General features: G+C 44.3%; 1 protein-coding gene across 1 annotated transcript in view; it reads left to right on the top strand.

The window, feature by feature from the left end:
• Positions 1-18,162, top strand: part of mapk8ip2 (mitogen-activated protein kinase 8 interacting protein 2) — a 70,061-nt gene that overhangs the window by 39,588 nt on the left and 12,311 nt on the right. Inside the window, exons 3-6 of the mRNA XM_078554009.1 lie at positions 2,967-3,170; positions 7,377-7,452; positions 13,387-16,149; positions 17,089-17,164. Coding sequence (XP_078410135.1) covers positions 2,967-3,170; positions 7,377-7,452; positions 13,387-16,149; positions 17,089-17,164 — 3,119 coding nt within the window. The remainder of the gene's footprint in view (positions 1-2,966; positions 3,171-7,376; positions 7,453-13,386; positions 16,150-17,088; positions 17,165-18,162) is intronic.

Genomic DNA, 18,162 nt, shown 5'->3' with positions numbered 1-18,162 from the left:
ACATGGTCACTCCTACCAATACATACTGTTATGTAAAGATGCATCTGTGAAAGGTAGGTTATGAGGACAAGGTCAAGTACGTTTTTCCTCTTATGTGTTCCCTCACCACCTGCCAGAAGCCCAGCCTGGCATATATATCCTTCTGGACTCAGTCAGTAGGGGTGCTACTGAGCCATTCTTGGCAATGGACATTGAAGCTTCTTCACCTAGCAGGCCCTTGCTAACCTTGGTGCTTCTTCCAAGTGGTATTTAACATGGAGAAATACTGATTCATCAGCTGAGGAAGGATGGTAGGTGGTAATCAGCAGGAGGTTTTCTTGCCCATGTTTGACCTGATACCATGAGACTTAATGAGTTCCAGCGTCAATGTTGGGGACTTCTCCGGCCACTCCCTCCTGACTGTATATGCCACCAACTCTGATGGATCTGTCCTGCCAGATGTGGTAATGGGAGTCTGGGACATTAGCTGAACAGTATGATTATGTGAGTATGTCGATGTCAGGTTGCTGCCTGAAGTAGTCTGGGGGACAGCTCTCCCAATTTTAACACATGTCTCCAAGTGTTGGTGAGGAGGATTTTGCAGGGTCAGCAGGATGTGCCATCTGATTCTATTCTTATCATAGTGGTTTTGATACAACTGAGTGGCTTGTTAGGCCATTTCAGAGGGCAGTCCATGTCCAAATGCAGCAAGACCTGGACAATATCCAGGCTTGGGCTGACAAGTGGCAAGTAACATTTGCGCCACACAAGTGTCAGGCAATGACCATCTCCAACAAGAGAATCCAACCATCGCCCTTTAATGTTCAATGGCATTACCATCACTGAATCCCCCACTATCAACACCCATTGACCAGAAACTGAGCTGGACTAGCCATATAAATACTGTGGCTACAAGAGCAGGTCAGAGGCTAGGAATTATGTGGCGATTAACTCACCTCCTGACTCCCCAAAGCCTGTCCACCATCTACAAGACACAAGTCAGGAATGTGATGGAATAATCCCCACTTGCCTGGATGTGTGCAGCTCCTACAACACAGAAGAAGCTGGACACCGTCCAGGACAAAGCCGTCCACTTGATTGGCACCACATCCACAAACATTCACTCCCTCAACCACCGACGCACAGCAGCAGCAGTGTGTACCACCTACAAGATGCACTGCAGGAATTCACTAAGATTTCTTAGACAGTACCTTCCAAACCCATGACCACTACCACCTAGAAGGACAAAGGCAGCAGATAGATGGGAATACCACCACCTGGAAGTTCCCCTCCAAGTCACTCACCATCCTGACTTGGAAATAATTCGTCCTTCCTTCACTGTCGCTAGGTCAAAATCCTGGAACTCCCTTCCTAACAGCACTATGGGTGTACCTATACCACACGGACTGCAGCGTTTCAAGAAGGCAGCTCACCACCTTCTCAAGGGCACCTAGGGATGGGCAATAAATGCTGGCCCAGCCAGCGAAGCCCATATCCTGTGAATGAATTTTTAAAAAGTTAAGAGTCAAGACTTTTAAAAAAATTATTCATCATGGGATGTGAGCGTCGCTGGCTAAACTAGCATTTATTGCCCATCCCTACTTGCCCTTGAGAAGACTGAATCACTGCAGTCCACATGGTGTAGGTACGCCCACAGTGCTGTTAGGGAGGGGGTTCCAGGATTTTGGTTCAGCGATAGTGAAGGAACGGTGATATATTTACAAGTCAGGATGGTGAGTGGCTTGGAGGGGAACTTCCAGGCAGTGGTGTTCACGTGTATCTGTTGCCCTTGTCCTTCCAGGTGGTAGCGGTCGTGGGTTTGGAAGGTGCTGTCTAAGGAGGCTTGGTGAGTTCCAGCAGTGCATCTTGTAGGTGGTACACACTGCTGCTACTGTGCATCGGTGGTGGAGGGAGTGAATGTTTGTGGATGGGGGCCAGTCAAGCAGGCTGCTTTGTTCTGGATGGTGTCAAGCTTCTTGCGTGTTGTTGGAGCTGCACTCATCCAGCCAAGCGGAGAGTATTCCATTGCACTCCTGACTTGTGCCTTGTAGATGGTGGACAGGTTTTGGTGAATCAGGAGGTGAGTTACTCACTGCAGGATTCCTAGCCTCTGACCTGCTCTTGTCGTCACCGGTGTTTATATGGCCAGTCTAGTTCATTTTCTGGTCATTGGTAACCTCCCGGATGTTGAAAGTGGGGAATTCAGCAATGATAATGCCATTGAATGTCAAGGGATGATGGTTAGATTTTCTCTTGTTGGAGATGATCATTGCCTGGCACTTGTGTGGCACGAATGTTACTTAGCACTTATCAGCCCAAGCCTGGATATTGTCCAAGTTTGAGTCTGGAGTCATATACAAACAAGGCAAGCTAAAGAGAGCAGATGTTATTCCTTAAAATACATTAGTGAACCAAATGGGTTTTTATGATATTTTCTTGATCTCCATTATTAATGGTAACTTCTTGTTCCTGATTTAATTAACCAAATTTAAATTCCTCAATGGCTGTGGTGGGGTTTGAACTCTAGTCCCCAGATCATTCATTCAAACTTCTGTCCACTCCAGTAACACAGCCACTATACTACTGTACCTCCCCTTTAAGGGATTGCCAACTGGCATGAAGTGGCAGCTGCTCATCAAATTTCCCATGCTTGTCACTCCTGGAATATCCATTGTTCTAATCTCTGAGACACAAACTCGAGCTCATCCACAACTCTGCTGCCACATCCCATCCTGTGCTAAGTCCCATACACTTCCCTCTAATGCCTCTCCATCCCCCAAATTAGTGACTTTGCAATTCTCATTCTTCTTTACATATTTCTATAGAGACTGAATTATCTGCCATCTCCAACCTCCCCTAGATTTTTGAGATCCCAAAAATTCTGATCACTTTATTGCTTGTGTTCTGGTTTCTCAATTCCCCCCATGTTCTGCTTTCTCAGTTGCCCTGTGTTCTAATATGTGTTCTCTGCTATGTCCCCTTGCTAGGACTGTTTGATGTTGGATGTGAAAGGTGCACCTCAGGCTGTGACAGAGATCTGCTCCTTCCAGGATGATCTGCAGGAATTTGAAATGATTGATGACACAGACGACATGGAGGAAACAGAGCTGTTGCCCTCGCCCTCTGCCACAACCATCCAACAGACCCGACCTTCCACCTTAAACCTTGCCACTCCACTCTCCCACTCACAGGTTGGTGAAGCAGCAAAACGCTCAGAGGAGAAAGATGATAGAGAAAAGGAAAAGATCATTCATTCAGAAAAGCAGTGTGACAATTTGGGATTCACCAGCTATCACAGTCATTATAAAACCTGTTCCCTGATGGCTGAGGGGTGCACAAAATGTAATAGATAGCATGGTACTGAGTCATAGAGACCCAGAGGGTCCCAGGTTGCATCCCTGTGTAAAGTTATCTGATTTTGAGGTGCGGTGTTAAAACTCTGCCTTTAGGATGCTTGGACTGGGAAAGGGATTGAAATATCAGCCTGGAATCCCACTCTTGATCAGTGTCCAGTGACAACCCATCTCTCACCCCTACTTAGTGCACTAGGTGATGATGGCACAGTGATCAAAAGCCTGCTCCTGGTCACCATCTAGGATTAAACATGAGGCATGTGGGAGTTACTGTAGTAGTGAAAGTGGGGGCTCTACCATTGGGACAGTCTACACCTGAACCGTGCTGGGACCAGTGTTCTAACGAGCCGCATAACTAGGTAAGTAGAGACGGTTTAAAACTAAATAGTGAGGGCAAGGGATCAAATTTGGAAAGATATGGTAAATCAAAGAGTAGAGAAAAGATAAAAGAGGAAGGTATTAATGTGGGAACTGATAAACAGGCTGTGGCAGGAAGGGGCAGAGAGTACAGGGAATACAAATCTAAGAGTAAATCAGCAGATAATGCTAGAGGTTACAAAAATAATAAAAGAACAAAACTAAAGGCTCTTTATCTGAATACAAGTAGCATTCGAAACAAAACAGATGAATTGTTAGCGCATATAGAAATAAAGTAAGTTCAATCTAATAGCCATTACAGAGACATGGCTGCAGGATGACATAGATTGGGGCCTGAATATTGAAGGGTACATGACATTTAGGAAGGATAGGAAGCTAGGAAATGGTGGAGGGGCGGCTCTATTAATTAGTGATGGTATTAGCACATTAGAGAGGAATGAGCTAAGTTCAGGAAACCAGGGCCAGAATATTGCCGTCAGCGTGCGGAGGTGGGCCCGACACGCAAAATGACGCAAGATGATGTCGGGCGCCCGCCGAACTGTCAAAAGGCCTATTAAGGCCATTAGGAAATGAATTAAGCCAATTAACAGCGCTGCCCGCCCAACCCAAGTGGCCTTCGTGTTTTTCAGGAAACCTCCTCCATGGGCGGGATAAGGTTTCTTGAAAGTTTTATTAAATAAATTTTAAAAATTTCCGAAATATAAAAACATGGCCCATCTCATGTGACACTGTCACATGAGGGGACATGTTTAGATATCTTTTTAAGTGCTTTATTTAATTATTTTATTATCAACTTAATCTCCCTGAGGCAGCTCCGTGCCCCAGGGAGATTGCTGCGCTTTTTCACGCACATGCGCGAAAGAGCAAAGGCGCCAACTCTCCCTCCTCTCCCTACCCGCACAGGTAGCGCTGAGCGCTACCAGCCGTGCGTCACACTGGGTGGGCACCAATTGGCTTGCCCATGTAAAATGGCAGTGCGCAGCCGATCGTGGGCGGCAATCGGCTCCACGCCCGCTCCCACCCAGCCCACCCGACATAGGCCCAGGATATAGAAATGATCTGAGTAGAGATGAGAAATGAGAAAGGCAAGATGTCTTTCGTGGGAGTGGTGTACAGGCCCCCTAACAGTAACCATATGGTAGAATGGGGTATAAAGGAAGAAATAGTGGGAGCTTGTCAGAAATGTACAGTGATAATCGTGGGGGATTTTAACCTGCATATAGACTGGGAAAATCAGATGGGCAAAGGTAGCCTAGATGAGGAATTCATGGAATGTTTTCGGAATAGTTTCTTAGAATAGCACATCCTGGTGCCAACCAGAGAGCAGGCTATACTCGGCCTGGTATTGTGCAACAAAATAGGACTAATTAATGATCTCATAGTGAAGGCATCCCTAGGTAGCAGTGATCATAATAAGATTGAATTTTACATTGTTTGCGGGAGAGAAGAATGTGTCCAAGACTAGTATTTTAAACTTAAATAAGGCAATTATGAGGGCATGAAAGCACAGCTAGCTAAAGTGAACTGGCAAAATAGGTTACGGGTTAGGTCAATATAGATGCAGTGGTGGACTATTAAGGGGATATTTCAGAATACACAGAATAGATATATTCCAAGGAGAAAGAAAAATTCCAAGGGGAGGAACCATCCGTGGCTAACTAAAAAAATTAAAGGTAGTATCAAACTTAAAGAAAAAGCATCCAATTGTGCAAAGAAGTTTGCCAAGTCAGAAGATTGGACAGACATATAAAACAGCAAAGAATGACCAAAAGATTGATTAGGAAGGAAAAATTAGAGTATGAGAGAAAGCTAGCTAGAAATATAAAGACAGATAGTAAGAGTTTCTATAAATATTTAAAAGAGAAAAGAGTTAACAAAGTGAGTGTTGGTCCTATAGAAAGTGAGTCTGGGGAATAAATAATGGAAAATATGGAGATGGCAGATGAGTTGAACAGGAATTTTGCATCAGTCTTCACTATAGAAGATACAAGTAACATACCAGAAATAGTTGTAAATCAGGAAATGGAAGGGAGGGAGGAGCTCAGGAAAATTACAAGCAACATGGAAGTGGTACTGAGCAAATTGTTGGAACTGTGGGGTGACAAATTCCCAGGTCCTAATGGACTTCATCCTAGTGTCTTAAAAGAAGTAGCTAGTGACATAGTTGATGTGGTTGATTTAATTTTTCAAAATTTCCGAGATTCAGGGAAGGTTCCACTAGATTGGAAAACAGCATATGTAACTCCTTTATTCAACAAGGGAAGGAGACAGAAAGCAGGAAACTACAGGCCAGTTAACTTAACATCTGTCATAGGGAAAATGCTAGAAGCTACTATTAAAGACGTTATAGCAGGGTACATGGAAAAATTCAGGGTAATCAAGCAGGGTGAATATGGTTTTGTGAAAGGGAAATCATGTTTAACCAATTTATTGGATTTCTTTGAAGAAGTGACATGTGCTGTGGATAAAGGGGAATTGGTGGATGTATTGCATTTCGATTTCCAGAAGGCATTTGATAAAGTGCCACATCAAAGGTTATTGCGGAAAATAAAATCTCATGGTGTAGGGGGTGACATACTGGCATGGATAAAAGATTGGCCAGCTGACAGGAAACAGAGGATAGGCATAAATGGGCCTTTCCTGGTTGGCAAGATGTGAAGAGTGGTGTGCCACAAGGATCAGTGCTGGGACCTCAACTTTTTACAATTTATATAAATGATTTGGATGAAGGGACCAAAAGTATGGTTGCTGAATTTGCTGATGACACAAAGATAAGTAGGATAATAAGATTTGAAGAGGACATAAGGAGGTTACAAGGGTATATAGATAGGTTAAGTGAGTGGGAAAAGACCTGGAAAATGGAGTATAACGTGGAATTGTCCATTTTGGCAGGAAAAATAAAAAAGAAGCATATTTTCTAAATGGTGAGAGATTGCAGAGCTCTGAGATGCAGAGGGATCTAGGTGTCCTAGGGCACGAATTGCAAATGGCTAGTATGCAAGTACAGCAAGTAATTAGGAAAGCTAAGTTATACAGGGCATTGGTGAGACCACACCTGGAGTACTGTGTCAGGTTTACTAAACTAATATCTAGATTAGGTGGGCTGTCTTATGATGAAAGGTTGGACAGGCTAGGTTTGAATCCGCTGGAGTTTAGAAGAGTAAGGCATCTTGATTGAAACATACAAGATCCTGAGGGGTCTTGACAGGGTCAGTGTGGAGAGGATAGTCCCGCTTGTGGGAGAATCTATTACTAGCAGCCACTGTTTAAAAATAAGGGGTAACCCATTTAGGACAGAGATGAGGAGAATTTTTTCTCTGAGGGCTGTGAGTCTCTGGAACTCTCTTCCTCAAAAGCTGATGGAAGCAGCCTTTCAATGTTTTTAAGGCAGAGGTAAATAGATTTTTGATAAGCAAGAGGGCGAAAGGTTATTGAGGGTAGGCAGGAGCGTGGAGTTGAGGTTACAATCAAGTCAGCCATGATTTTATTGAATGGCAGAGCAGGCTCGAAGGGCCGATTGAGTGGCCTACTCCTGCTCGTAATCTGTACGTTCGTATGTTACCTTGGGCCAGGTGCCAAATAGTAACCGATACCTCACACAGGTGTGTCTTTAGATAGTCATGGTGTTGCCTGCATTCTTCACACTTGTTCCTGTTCTTTTTTCAGGATTCTCTCAATAACAATGCCAGTTTCTCTCCCAGGAAAGCTAGCTGGCAGGAAACACTGCTCCATTCCTCTAGTGGTGAGTAACAACATGTTTCTAAGTAGTTTTCCCCCAGGAAGGTCATCAGTGGGAGGTAAGAGGGTAGGAGCTCCCCATCTTTTCCCCATCTTCACACATTGTCCGAAGGGGTCAATAACATAAGGAAAGTGTTACTGGATAAGAACTGCCCATTTCAACACTTCAGCAACAGGAACGAACATAGAACTTATCCTTAAAGCTCAATGTCCAACTGCAATAAGATGTGACTTTTTCCTCAGTTTGTTGATCTCCTTCAGTCTCCAAAAGCCACATATTTCCTGTCTCACTGCCTGGAACACCTCCCCAATGCCTGCTGTATGGCATAGTTGAGATCACTAGTGAATCACTGGCGTGCGTTGTGTTGAGGTGACCCATTGCATCAACCAGACAAATGTTTTAAAAATGCCGTCAGACATTCACGACAACAAATTTCAATACGCTTCCGACACCTCACTTTGAATCCTGCTCGACTGAAGACATAAATGAAGGAATGAAGGTGTTACCAGGGCACTGGAGGATTGCAAATGTTACACCCCTCTTCAAAAAAGACAAGAGGGATAAACCAGGCGACTACAGGCCAGTCAGCCCAACGTCAGAGTCATTGGGGAACTTTTGTGACAATGACCCAAGACAAAATTCATTGATATTTAGAAAAGTATGGATGAATAGATGAAATTCAGCAGATTTGTTGAAGTCAATTTGCATTTGACTAACTTAATTGCGTTCTTTGAATGATGTAATTGAGAGGGTGGATGAGCGTAATGTAGTTGACGTGTACATGGACTTTCAAAAGACGTTTGACAAAGTACCACATAATTAACTTGTTAGCAAAATTAAAACCCATGAGATTAAAGGGACAGCGGTTGCATGGATACAGAATTGGCTGAGGGTTAGAAAGCAGAGAGTAATGGTGAATGCTTGTTTTCCAGACTGGAGGGAAGTATATAGTGGTATTCCCAGGGATCAGTATTAGGACCACTGCTTTTTTTGATATCTATCAATGATCTGAACTTGGGCACAGATGGCATCATTTCAAAGTTTGCAGATGATCCAAAACTTGGGAATGTAGTAAACAGTAAGGAGGATAGTAACAGACTTCAAGGCCAGAATTTTATTTCCTGTGGGTGGGTGTGTGCCTGACCTGTCTGGCCGTGAAATAGCGCGAGATGAGTCATCGTGCACTTGCGCGATATGTCACTTGGCGGGCATGCACAGCAGTTGGAAGCGTAGCCACCGACAATTAAGTGGGCAATTAAGCCCATTAAGGAGGCGATTGAAAGCAATTTTACGGCTGGCGGACAGGCCAATCGGCCGGGCGGCCTTTACATTTTTGCTCAAACCTAGATCCAGGGCGGGATGAAATCTCTGTGGGGAAATGAAATAAGAAGAAATAGCTGGGGACTTTTTTTTAATGAGGTATGCTTTCAGGTGCTTGACTGTGCTGCATGGAGATTTTTTGCAGCATCTTTGTTGTTTTGTTTATTCTGTGGAGGTCTGCAGCTCCCTGAGGCAGCTGTCTGCCTTCAGGGAGCTCAGTGGAAGCACCCACCAGCACCCGCGGTGACGTTGGCGCCCGTCCTCTCCCCGCCCCCACCGGGCAGTGCTGAGCCTTTCTCAGGGCATGTTTCACCATGGTGGGCTGTTAATTGGCCAGCCAGTGTGAAATCGCAGCCGGGACCAATTGGCAGGCTCGAGGGCCCGTTTCCCGTCCACTCCTGGGCCTGCCAATCGCGCACGCCCGGCGAGCAAAAAATTCAGGCCCAAGAGTGGTAAAATAGTCAGAGATATGGCAGATAAAATTTAAGGCAGAGAAGTGTGGTGAAAGATTTTGGTCGGAAGAATGAGGAGAGGCAAAATGAGCTAAATATTGCAATTCTAAAGTGGTTGTAGGAACAGAGAGCTAGGGGGCAGGTTGTGGGTGGGGAGTGGTGTATGTACACAAATGTTTGCAGGTGGCAGGACAAATTCAGAAAGCTGATTTTTAAAAAAAATTATGGGATCCTTGCCTTTATTAATTGGGGAATAGAGCATAAAAACAATGAAATTATTCTAAACCTTAATGAAATGCTGGAGTATTGTGTTCAAAGCTGCTCACCACACTCTGGGATGGATTTCAAGGCCTTTGAGAGGGTTCAGAAGAGATTTATTAGAATGGTACTGGGGATGAGGGACTTCAGTTCTGTGGGGAAATTGGAGAAGCTGGGGGTTATTCTCCTTGGAGCAGAGAATTGTTTGATAGAGGTGATCAAAATCCTGAACAGTTTTGATAGAATAAAAAAGGAGAAACTATTTCCAGTGACAGATGAGTCAGCAACTAGGGGACTCGGATCTAAGGTGATTGGCAAAAGAACCAGAAGTGATATGAGAAAACACTTTTTTTTATTATTCAGTGAGTTGTTATAATCTAGAATGCACTGCCTGAAAGGGTAGTGGAAGCAGATTCAATTATATATTCAAAAGAGAATTAGAGAAATACTTGAAGGAAGAAAAATATGGGGATAGCGAAGGATGTGGGATTACTTGGATAGTTCTGCTAAAGAGCTGGCACAGACTCAATGCACTGAATGGCCTCCATCTGTGCTGTATCATTGTATGACGTTCTTCTTCAGTCCTCTGCCCGAAGGCAGGTCCGACCCACAGCGTCATGATCTCCAACCAGCCAGAACAGGGAATTGTACCCCATGCTGTTGGCACCAATCTGGTCCATGCTAGCTGTCCAGCCAACAGGCCCACCATGGTGTCCAAGTTGCTGTGGCAACATACACTTTTATACGCATGTTGTGGCCTAGAGCTGTGGATAGCAATGGTAGCAGCTCCAATTTCTTTCCGTCACATGGCTGACCAGGAATTTCTCTGACTCTTACCGCCTGCCATTGGCATATGTTGGAAGGATTTCCAAGTTGATACTCAATCTGTTTAGCTGTATTATGAACTCACCTTTCTTGGCCATCAAGTCCGGAGTGGGACTTGAACCCGGAGCTTCTAGCTTCGCGGTTACCCACTGCGCCACAAGACCTCTTTCTGTGAAGTTACTTTCTGGGTTTTAAGAATTGCACCAGAAATGAATTTCCAGCAGTTTCAACTCAGTCCATATGTTTTAGTATCATCAATGCGAGTTGTGACACTTGGAACTTTCAACACCTTCAGGGAAGAGAGAGTCAACACCTTCAAAGTGGGTGGGAGGGGGTGCAGGGTTGGTGAAAGAAAGCCAAAAAAATTCAGGATTGTGTCTCCAGAGGGTAGGTGGACTGTTCTTCTCGCATTTCCTCAAAGAACTCCGTTAGATTTCAGATACAAGAAACCTTTTACAAACCCATGCAACCTAACCTTAATTAAGCCTTGTCTTTCCAAGTGTGTGCGAATTTTATCTCCTATTACAGCCTCTAGAGATTCCCCACTGTTGAGGTTAGGACTCTGGCTACCTGCTACCCCACCCCCATTTTGAGCAGAGATGTTCTATCTAGTTACAGTTCCCTAAAGGCTCCCATATCCTCCATTTTCTACCTGCCCACATTGTTTCCAAGGTCGAGATCCAGGTCTGCCTCCTTGATCCGAAAAGAAATCGGGAAAATAAATTGTTGAAACCCCTCCCCTTCTTTGGCACTTCGATTATTTATACCGCAGTTTATGTTTGAATAAATCAAGTCACTCATCATTAAGGCCCTATAGTTCCAGAAATTTTATGCAGTTACTTACATGTGTCTCTGTCTGTTTAGTGGTTCTGTACTGAAGTCCTTAAAGAGTATTAGGAATAGAAATTGTTCTTAGTTGAGACGGTTTTTCAGTTAGAAAATGGGGGCAAAAATGACCAAGTTCACAAAGGTAAGTCTGTGTCTAAGGACATCTGAAAAGTGTCAAATGCCACATCAAAAGCCGAGTGGAAATCTGGAACACTCTTCCTCCAAAAAGCTGTTGAACTGAAATTCAATTGAAAATGCCAAAAGTGAGGTTGATTGATTTTTGGTAGGCAAGAGAATTAAGGGTCACAGAACGAAAGAGGGTAGACAAAGTTAAGATACAGCTCAGTCATGGCCTAATTGAATAGTGGACCAGACTGGAGGGGCCTCGTGGCCTACTCCTGTTCCTATGGGCCCAGATGAATTTTGATCCTATGTTTTCCTTCTTATTCCTTAATTGTAACCAAAATAAATTCAGATTTTGCAACATTCGTTCAACCGTCAGTCTTTGCGACCAGATGGTTAACTGGTCAGGTAGATTTTTTTTTACTTGTTCTTGGAATGTGGGTGTCACTGGCTAGGCCAGCATTTACTGCCCGTCCCTAGTTGCCCTTGAGAAGGTGGTGGTGAGCTGCCTTTTTGAACTGCTGCAGTCCATGTGGCGTAGGTGTACCCACAGCGCTGTTAGGATGGGAGCTCCAGGATATTGACCCAGCGACAGTGAAGGAACAGTGATATATTTCCAATTCAGGATGGTGAGTGGCTTGAAGGGGAACTTCCAGGTGGTGGTGTTCCCATCTATTTGCTGCCCTCATCCTTCTAGGTGGTAGCGGATGTTAATGATCCCAGTGCACTCCTTGTGTCCTGGCACACAAATCACATAGTTAGTATGCAAGTGCAGCAAGTCGTTAGGAAAGCAAATGGAATGTTGGCATTTATTGTGAGGGTAATGGAATATTCAAGTAGGGAAGTTTTACTGCAGTTGTTCAGGGCCTTGGTGAGACCACATCTGGAGAAGTGTATAGAATTTTGGTCTCCTTATTTGAAAAATGATTTAATTGCATTAGAAGCAGTTCAGACAAGGTTCACTTGAATCATTCCTGGGATGAAGGACTTATGAAGAAAGGTTAACAAGTTGGGCCTATACCCAATGGAGTTTAGAAGATTGAGAGGTGATCTTATTGAAACATATATGATCCTGAGGGGATTTAATAGGGTACATACTGGAAGGAGGTTTCTTGTGGGGGAGACTAGAACTAGGGGTCACAGTTTAAGAAAAAGAGATCTCCCTTTTAAAACGTAGATGAGGAGAATTTCTTTTCCCTGAGGGTCATTAGTCTGCGGAATTCTCTTCCACAGAAAGCATGGAGGCTGAGTCATTGAATTTATTCAAGGCTGAGTTAGATAGATTTTTGATGGAAAGGGGAGTCGAGAGTAATGAAGGGCAGATAGGAAAGTGGAGTTCAGACCACAACCAGATCAGCCATGATCTTGTCAAATGGCAGAGCAGGCTCGAAGGGCCAAATGGCCTATTCCTGCTCCCAAGTCCTATGTTCCTATTTTCGGAAGCATATTAAAAAGCTTTCCTTGTTTCTCGGCCAACATTCCTTCATCAGCCAAGAGCAGTGAAATGCAAGAATCTGTTGGTGGGATCCTTATTTCTGCAAAATAGTTATTGTGCTTGACGAAGTAACCACCACTACATTTCAAAGTAATCAATTTTACCCAAAGTACTTTCAGAATTTTCTGATTTTTCATCCTTAAAAGCATCTTTTCTCTTTTGGATGTCAGGCTTAGCTCAGTGGTAACACGGAGTCAGAAGGTCATGGGTCCCACTCTGGAGGCATGAGTTCATAACTAGACTGATACTTCTGTGTAGTACTGAGGGTGAGGCACACTGTCAGAGGTGCCATCTCTCAGACGAGATGTTAACCCAAAGCATTCTGTTCCGGTGCGAAGAAAAGATCCCATGGCACCTTTGGAAGAAGAGGAGCAGAGTTCTCCCTGGTATCCTGGCCAAATTTATCCCTCAACCAACATTACTAATACAACTAATCTAGTCATTGATCTCATTGCTCTTTGAGGGACCTTGCTATAGACAAATAGGTTGCCACATTTTCCACACTTCAACAGTGACTGACTGCGTTTCAAGAAGTACTTCAGCGGCTGTGAAGTATTTTGGGACATCCTGTAGTTGTTGAAAACGCTATATGAATGCAATTTCTTTCTTTTAACAGAAGTTCATTTATCATTACAGGTCACTTAACCCCTCCACATCAGTGCGTCCAGGATAGTGTCCACCCAGCTGGCTGGTGCATGACCGCCCCGAACGCTGGGCCAAACGGCACTGGATCACAATTGCAACACATGGAGAATGCATCAACCCAGTCACCTCTGAAACCTCTACTGTACGATTTTGAAGGGAATCGGCGGGATACTCTGGAATACGGTAACAACAAGGCTGACCAACTCATAGAGGATCATAATATGAATATTGTGTCCCCATCATTACCATATCCATCATTGCATGCAAACAAAGAACTCGCTAAACACTGTCTCTCTCCGACAGGGTCTTTTGGTTTTCATAGAAAGTCAGCAAGCTCTTTCCCAGAGATGGAAGCTGGTGATGATAGCAATGCACATCCAACTAACACAGCAGACAATGTCACATCGCAAAGCTCAGACACAGAGCTGGAACAGGACTTGACCAACAGTATCTCCATGGAACATTCTTGTCCTGGTAATCGATCCAGTGAAATGTACACACTTGCCTCTGAACTAGGGATGAATACTGAGATTGAAGCTGATCAGACCTTTGCTGCCACAAATAAATGTTTATCATCATCCAACCTTAGCAATGGTTCCTGTACTCCTGTGTCTGATGCAGAGCTGGAACTAGAGTTTGGCGTTGTAAGCAAGATGCACAGACCACACATAGAGCAAGCAGCTTTTGTGGAACCTGTTCTCGAGCAAACCAATTTGAAATCCACTGCCACCAATGTAATGGGTTCTTTGACTCCCAGTTCAGACTTGGACCACGATCACAGCAGGCATGAGACTGCTGTTGACTATGTGCAGCCATCTAGTTCCAATAGCAATACAGTATCTCCTTCCTCTGACCCAGGCATCGTGGCAGATCTAACCAGTAAAAGCACCAAGAAATTCATGCAGTCATACCAAAGTGAGGATGGTGTTTCCTCTGGTTCTGACTCAGAATTGGAAGAACTGGAAGAAAGACTTACATGTGACAACAGTGCTGCATGTAACATGATTTCTTCCATCTCGGAGACAGAGTTAGACCTTACCAGCGAGAGCAGCAGCGGTCGGTCATCGCACCTAACTAACTCAATTGAGGAAGCAAGCTCACCCAACTCTGATCCTGAGATTGACTGGGAAGGAGAAATCAGTACTTCCAATGTTAAAGATCGATTGTACTTGGTAAAGACAGCCAACAATACCAATGTCAATTCTTTGGAGCCAGTTGCTGAATGGGACCTTGACAGTGGGTATACAGGGAGATTTGTATGTTCAATTGACAAAACCAATTCGGGTATTTCTGCCAGAGCCTTAGACTCGGAGTTAATGACTGACCAACCTGGCGAGGTTGTTGCTGGGTCTTTGCAAGATTCTGACCAAACTAAAGACCAGGTTACTTCACCACAAGCTCCAGCCAGTAAGAGTGAATGTACCACCAGGCCAACATATCTTGATATAATACCAAATCAAGCACTGCCTCGATCTTCAAGCCCTAAATCACAAACAGAAGAAAATGCTGAAGAGAACAGTGATGATGAACTGAGTAATGATTCTGAGTCTTCATGTTCTGATCATGATTCAGACCCTGATCTGAGTGAAAGTTCTGACTCTCCTTGGCTCCTCAGTAACATGATCAACACAATGATTTCACAAGGCTCCCACGCTGTCAAAGATGAGTGCTGGCTGCAGACTAATTCATTCAGTGAAACCATTTCTTCCTGCTCTGACATTGAGATTGAGCCAGTCAGTGCCAGCAAGCTACTGCGCACTTCGGGCCACCAAATCGACTCAGGCCAGGAAGGCTCTGAACACGCAGATCTTTCCCATCCTGAATTAGACATTGAGATAATGGACAGCAATGATGATTTTGGTGACTTGATGTTCTCCAAAGATGAGGCAAAAGGAAATGAGATCAGAGTCAAGGAACCTGAGTTAGAGCCAATGTTTACCAATACACCAGCCACCCTCTACTTGGCTTTGAGTAATCCATCCAATGACACAGCCATGATAGGAGACAGTAACGTGTCATTTACTCCAGGGACAGTTGGCTCCTGTGAAGCAGAATCAGGGTTAAATATGGATTTTAAGGACAATTGCATGAATGAACAGGGCGATGTAGCTACCATAATTCCAAACTCCACTCTAAGCTTCAAATATGAGGAGTCAGTGGAATCCCTTCCAGGGATAAAGCCAGTTCGGGACATGGGTTCTCCAAGTTTCAGTGAAGACCTAGAAGCTGCATTTATTTTAGAAGATAAGTTAACTGAATTGAATAAATATTCTAGAGCATTAGCCTTGGAGGCACAAATGAAATCAAAGCCAGTCAGTGACAAGACTGACTGTACCAGTAGATGCTTGAGCCCATCTTCTCCGCTGTTTAATGCAAGCCCCAAAATACCCATATCCTTTAGTGACCCATCAAATGGACCTTTCAGCATGAAGGAACTGTCCCCATTACACAGGGCAGCCAGCAAGCAGCTGGACCAGTCCCTGGCCTATGACTCCATTAAATATACCTTGGTGGTCGATGAAAACACCACTTTGGAGCTTGTCAGTTTGAAGCGCTGCACCTCTATCCTGAGCGATGACAGTGAGATCTCAACGCTGTGTGACAACTGCGAGCTGGAAATGGACAATGAGTTTGGGGATTGCACAGGGAGACATGACATTGAGAACTCGTCAGAGGATTCATCGCCTGAAGCCGACACGCAGTTTTCCAAGAAATTCCTCAACGTTTTTGTCAACAGCACTTCTCGATCTTCCAGTAAGCTGTGCCATCTCATTATAAATCTCAGCATGTACTGTGTGGCATATCCAGTGTGAACCATATGTTAATAGTGCTTCCATATTGATAGCCTCTGCCATGAATTAGTTATATTCTATATATGTTATCCAAGTTATTGAGCTACAATTTCTCTGCTAATTTTTGTAATGTCAGTGCTGAGGATTTCATTCTCTGAGAACAGTTTCATGGAAAATCCTTTGTATTCGTGTACATATCCCTTCCACATCATTGGAAGTAATCTGCTGAGAAAGACGGGGGAGGGAGTTGGGGGGGGGGGGAAGAGAGAGAGAGAGAGAGAGAGAATACAGCACATAGGGTAATTCAGTAGTACTGGGCTGTGTACAGCGTAAGGCAGTAGCCAATAATAAAAGGATGAGGGTCTACAATTCTGTGGAGAGAATGGAAAGGCTGGGGTTGTTCTCCTTAGAGCAGGGAAGATTAGGAGGAAATTTGATAGAGGTATTCAAAATCATGAACTGTTTTGATAGAGTAAATAAAGAGAAATTGCTTCCAGTGGCAGAATAGTCAGTAGTCAGAACATCGAGATTTAAAATGATTTAGGGTGGAGGGAGTGGTGATATTGAGATAAAGGTTGAGGGGGCTAGAATTATGGTGAGGGAGTGGATGTTGAGGTGAGGGATTGGGTGGGCTGATATTGTGGCAATGGAGAAGGATGGCTGGTTTTGTAGTGAGGGCTGGGTGTTGCAGTGATGGATGGTTGTTGCAGTGAGTTTGGGATGTTGGTGTTGTGGTGAGGGGACTGGAGTTCCGGTGAAAGGTGGATGTTGTGGTGAGGGTAGGTTTTCTGGTGTTGCGGGGTGGTGGGGTTGGTGTTACAATGGGGGTGGGTGTTGAGGTCATTGGGAAGTATTGGGACATCTGCTGGCAGAGTGACCTTGTACTCTCTCTCCTGAATAGGTACAGAATCTTTTGGTCTTTACTCGTGTACAATAAATGGTGAGGAACGGGAGCAGACTCATCGAGCGGTATTCCGGTAAGAATGGTCCCCCAAGGCTTAAACTGGAGGGAGATCCTGAACAGGACCCCTGTCTCCCGGCATCACTCTAAACTTAGTACAGAACAGAAATGGGGAATCACTGAGACAGGACTGGAGTGCCCAGAACAAAAAGAGAAACAGAAATACCTGGAAAAACTCAGCAGGTCTGGCAGCATCGGCGGAGAAGTGCAAAGTTGACGTTTCGAGTCCTCATGACCCTTCAACAGAACTAAGTAGAAATAGGAAAGGGGTGAAATATAAGCTGGTTTAAGGGAGGGTGGTTTGTTGGGACAAGCAGCCAGTGATAGGTGGAGATAACCAAAAGCTGCCACAGTCAAAAGAACAAAGAGGTGTTGAAGGTGGTGATATTATCTAAAGGAATGTGCTAATTAAGAGTAGAAGACAGGACAGATAAGGTACAGATAGCTCTAGTGGGGATGGGGGAATACTAAAAGGTAGAAATAAACAATGGGTGGAAATACATTTAAAAATAATGGAAAAGGTGGGAAAAGAAAAATCTATTATAAATTATTGGAAAAAACAAAAAGGAGGGGGAAGAAACGGGAAGGGGGTGGGGATGGAGGAGAGAGTTCAGGATCTAAAATTGTTGAACTCAATATTCAGTCTGGAAGGCTGTAAAGTGCCTAGTCGGAAGATGAGGTGGTGTTCCTCCAGTCTGCGTTGAGCTTCACTGGAACAATGCAGCAAGCCAAGGACGGACATGTGGGCAAGAGAGCAGGGTGGAGTGTTGAAATGGCAAGCGACAGGGAGGTCTGGGTCATGCTTGTGGACAGACCGAACTCCGGATTTTAGATCTTAAACTCTCTCCTCCGTCCCCACCCCCTTCCCGTTTCTTCCCCCTCCTTTTTGTTTTTTCCAATAATTTATATAGATTTTTCTTTTCCCACCTATTTCCATTATTTTTAAATGTAAGTCCACCCATTGTTTATTTCTACCTTTTAGTATTCCCCCACTCCCACAAGAGCTATCTGTAT

The sequence above is a fragment of the Cetorhinus maximus genome, chromosome 12 (assembly GCF_964194155.1).
Source record: "Cetorhinus maximus chromosome 12, sCetMax3.hap1.1, whole genome shotgun sequence".
Classification (NCBI taxonomy): domain Eukaryota; kingdom Metazoa; phylum Chordata; class Chondrichthyes; order Lamniformes; family Cetorhinidae; genus Cetorhinus; species Cetorhinus maximus.
This window is presented reverse-complemented; position numbering and strand designations above follow the sequence as displayed.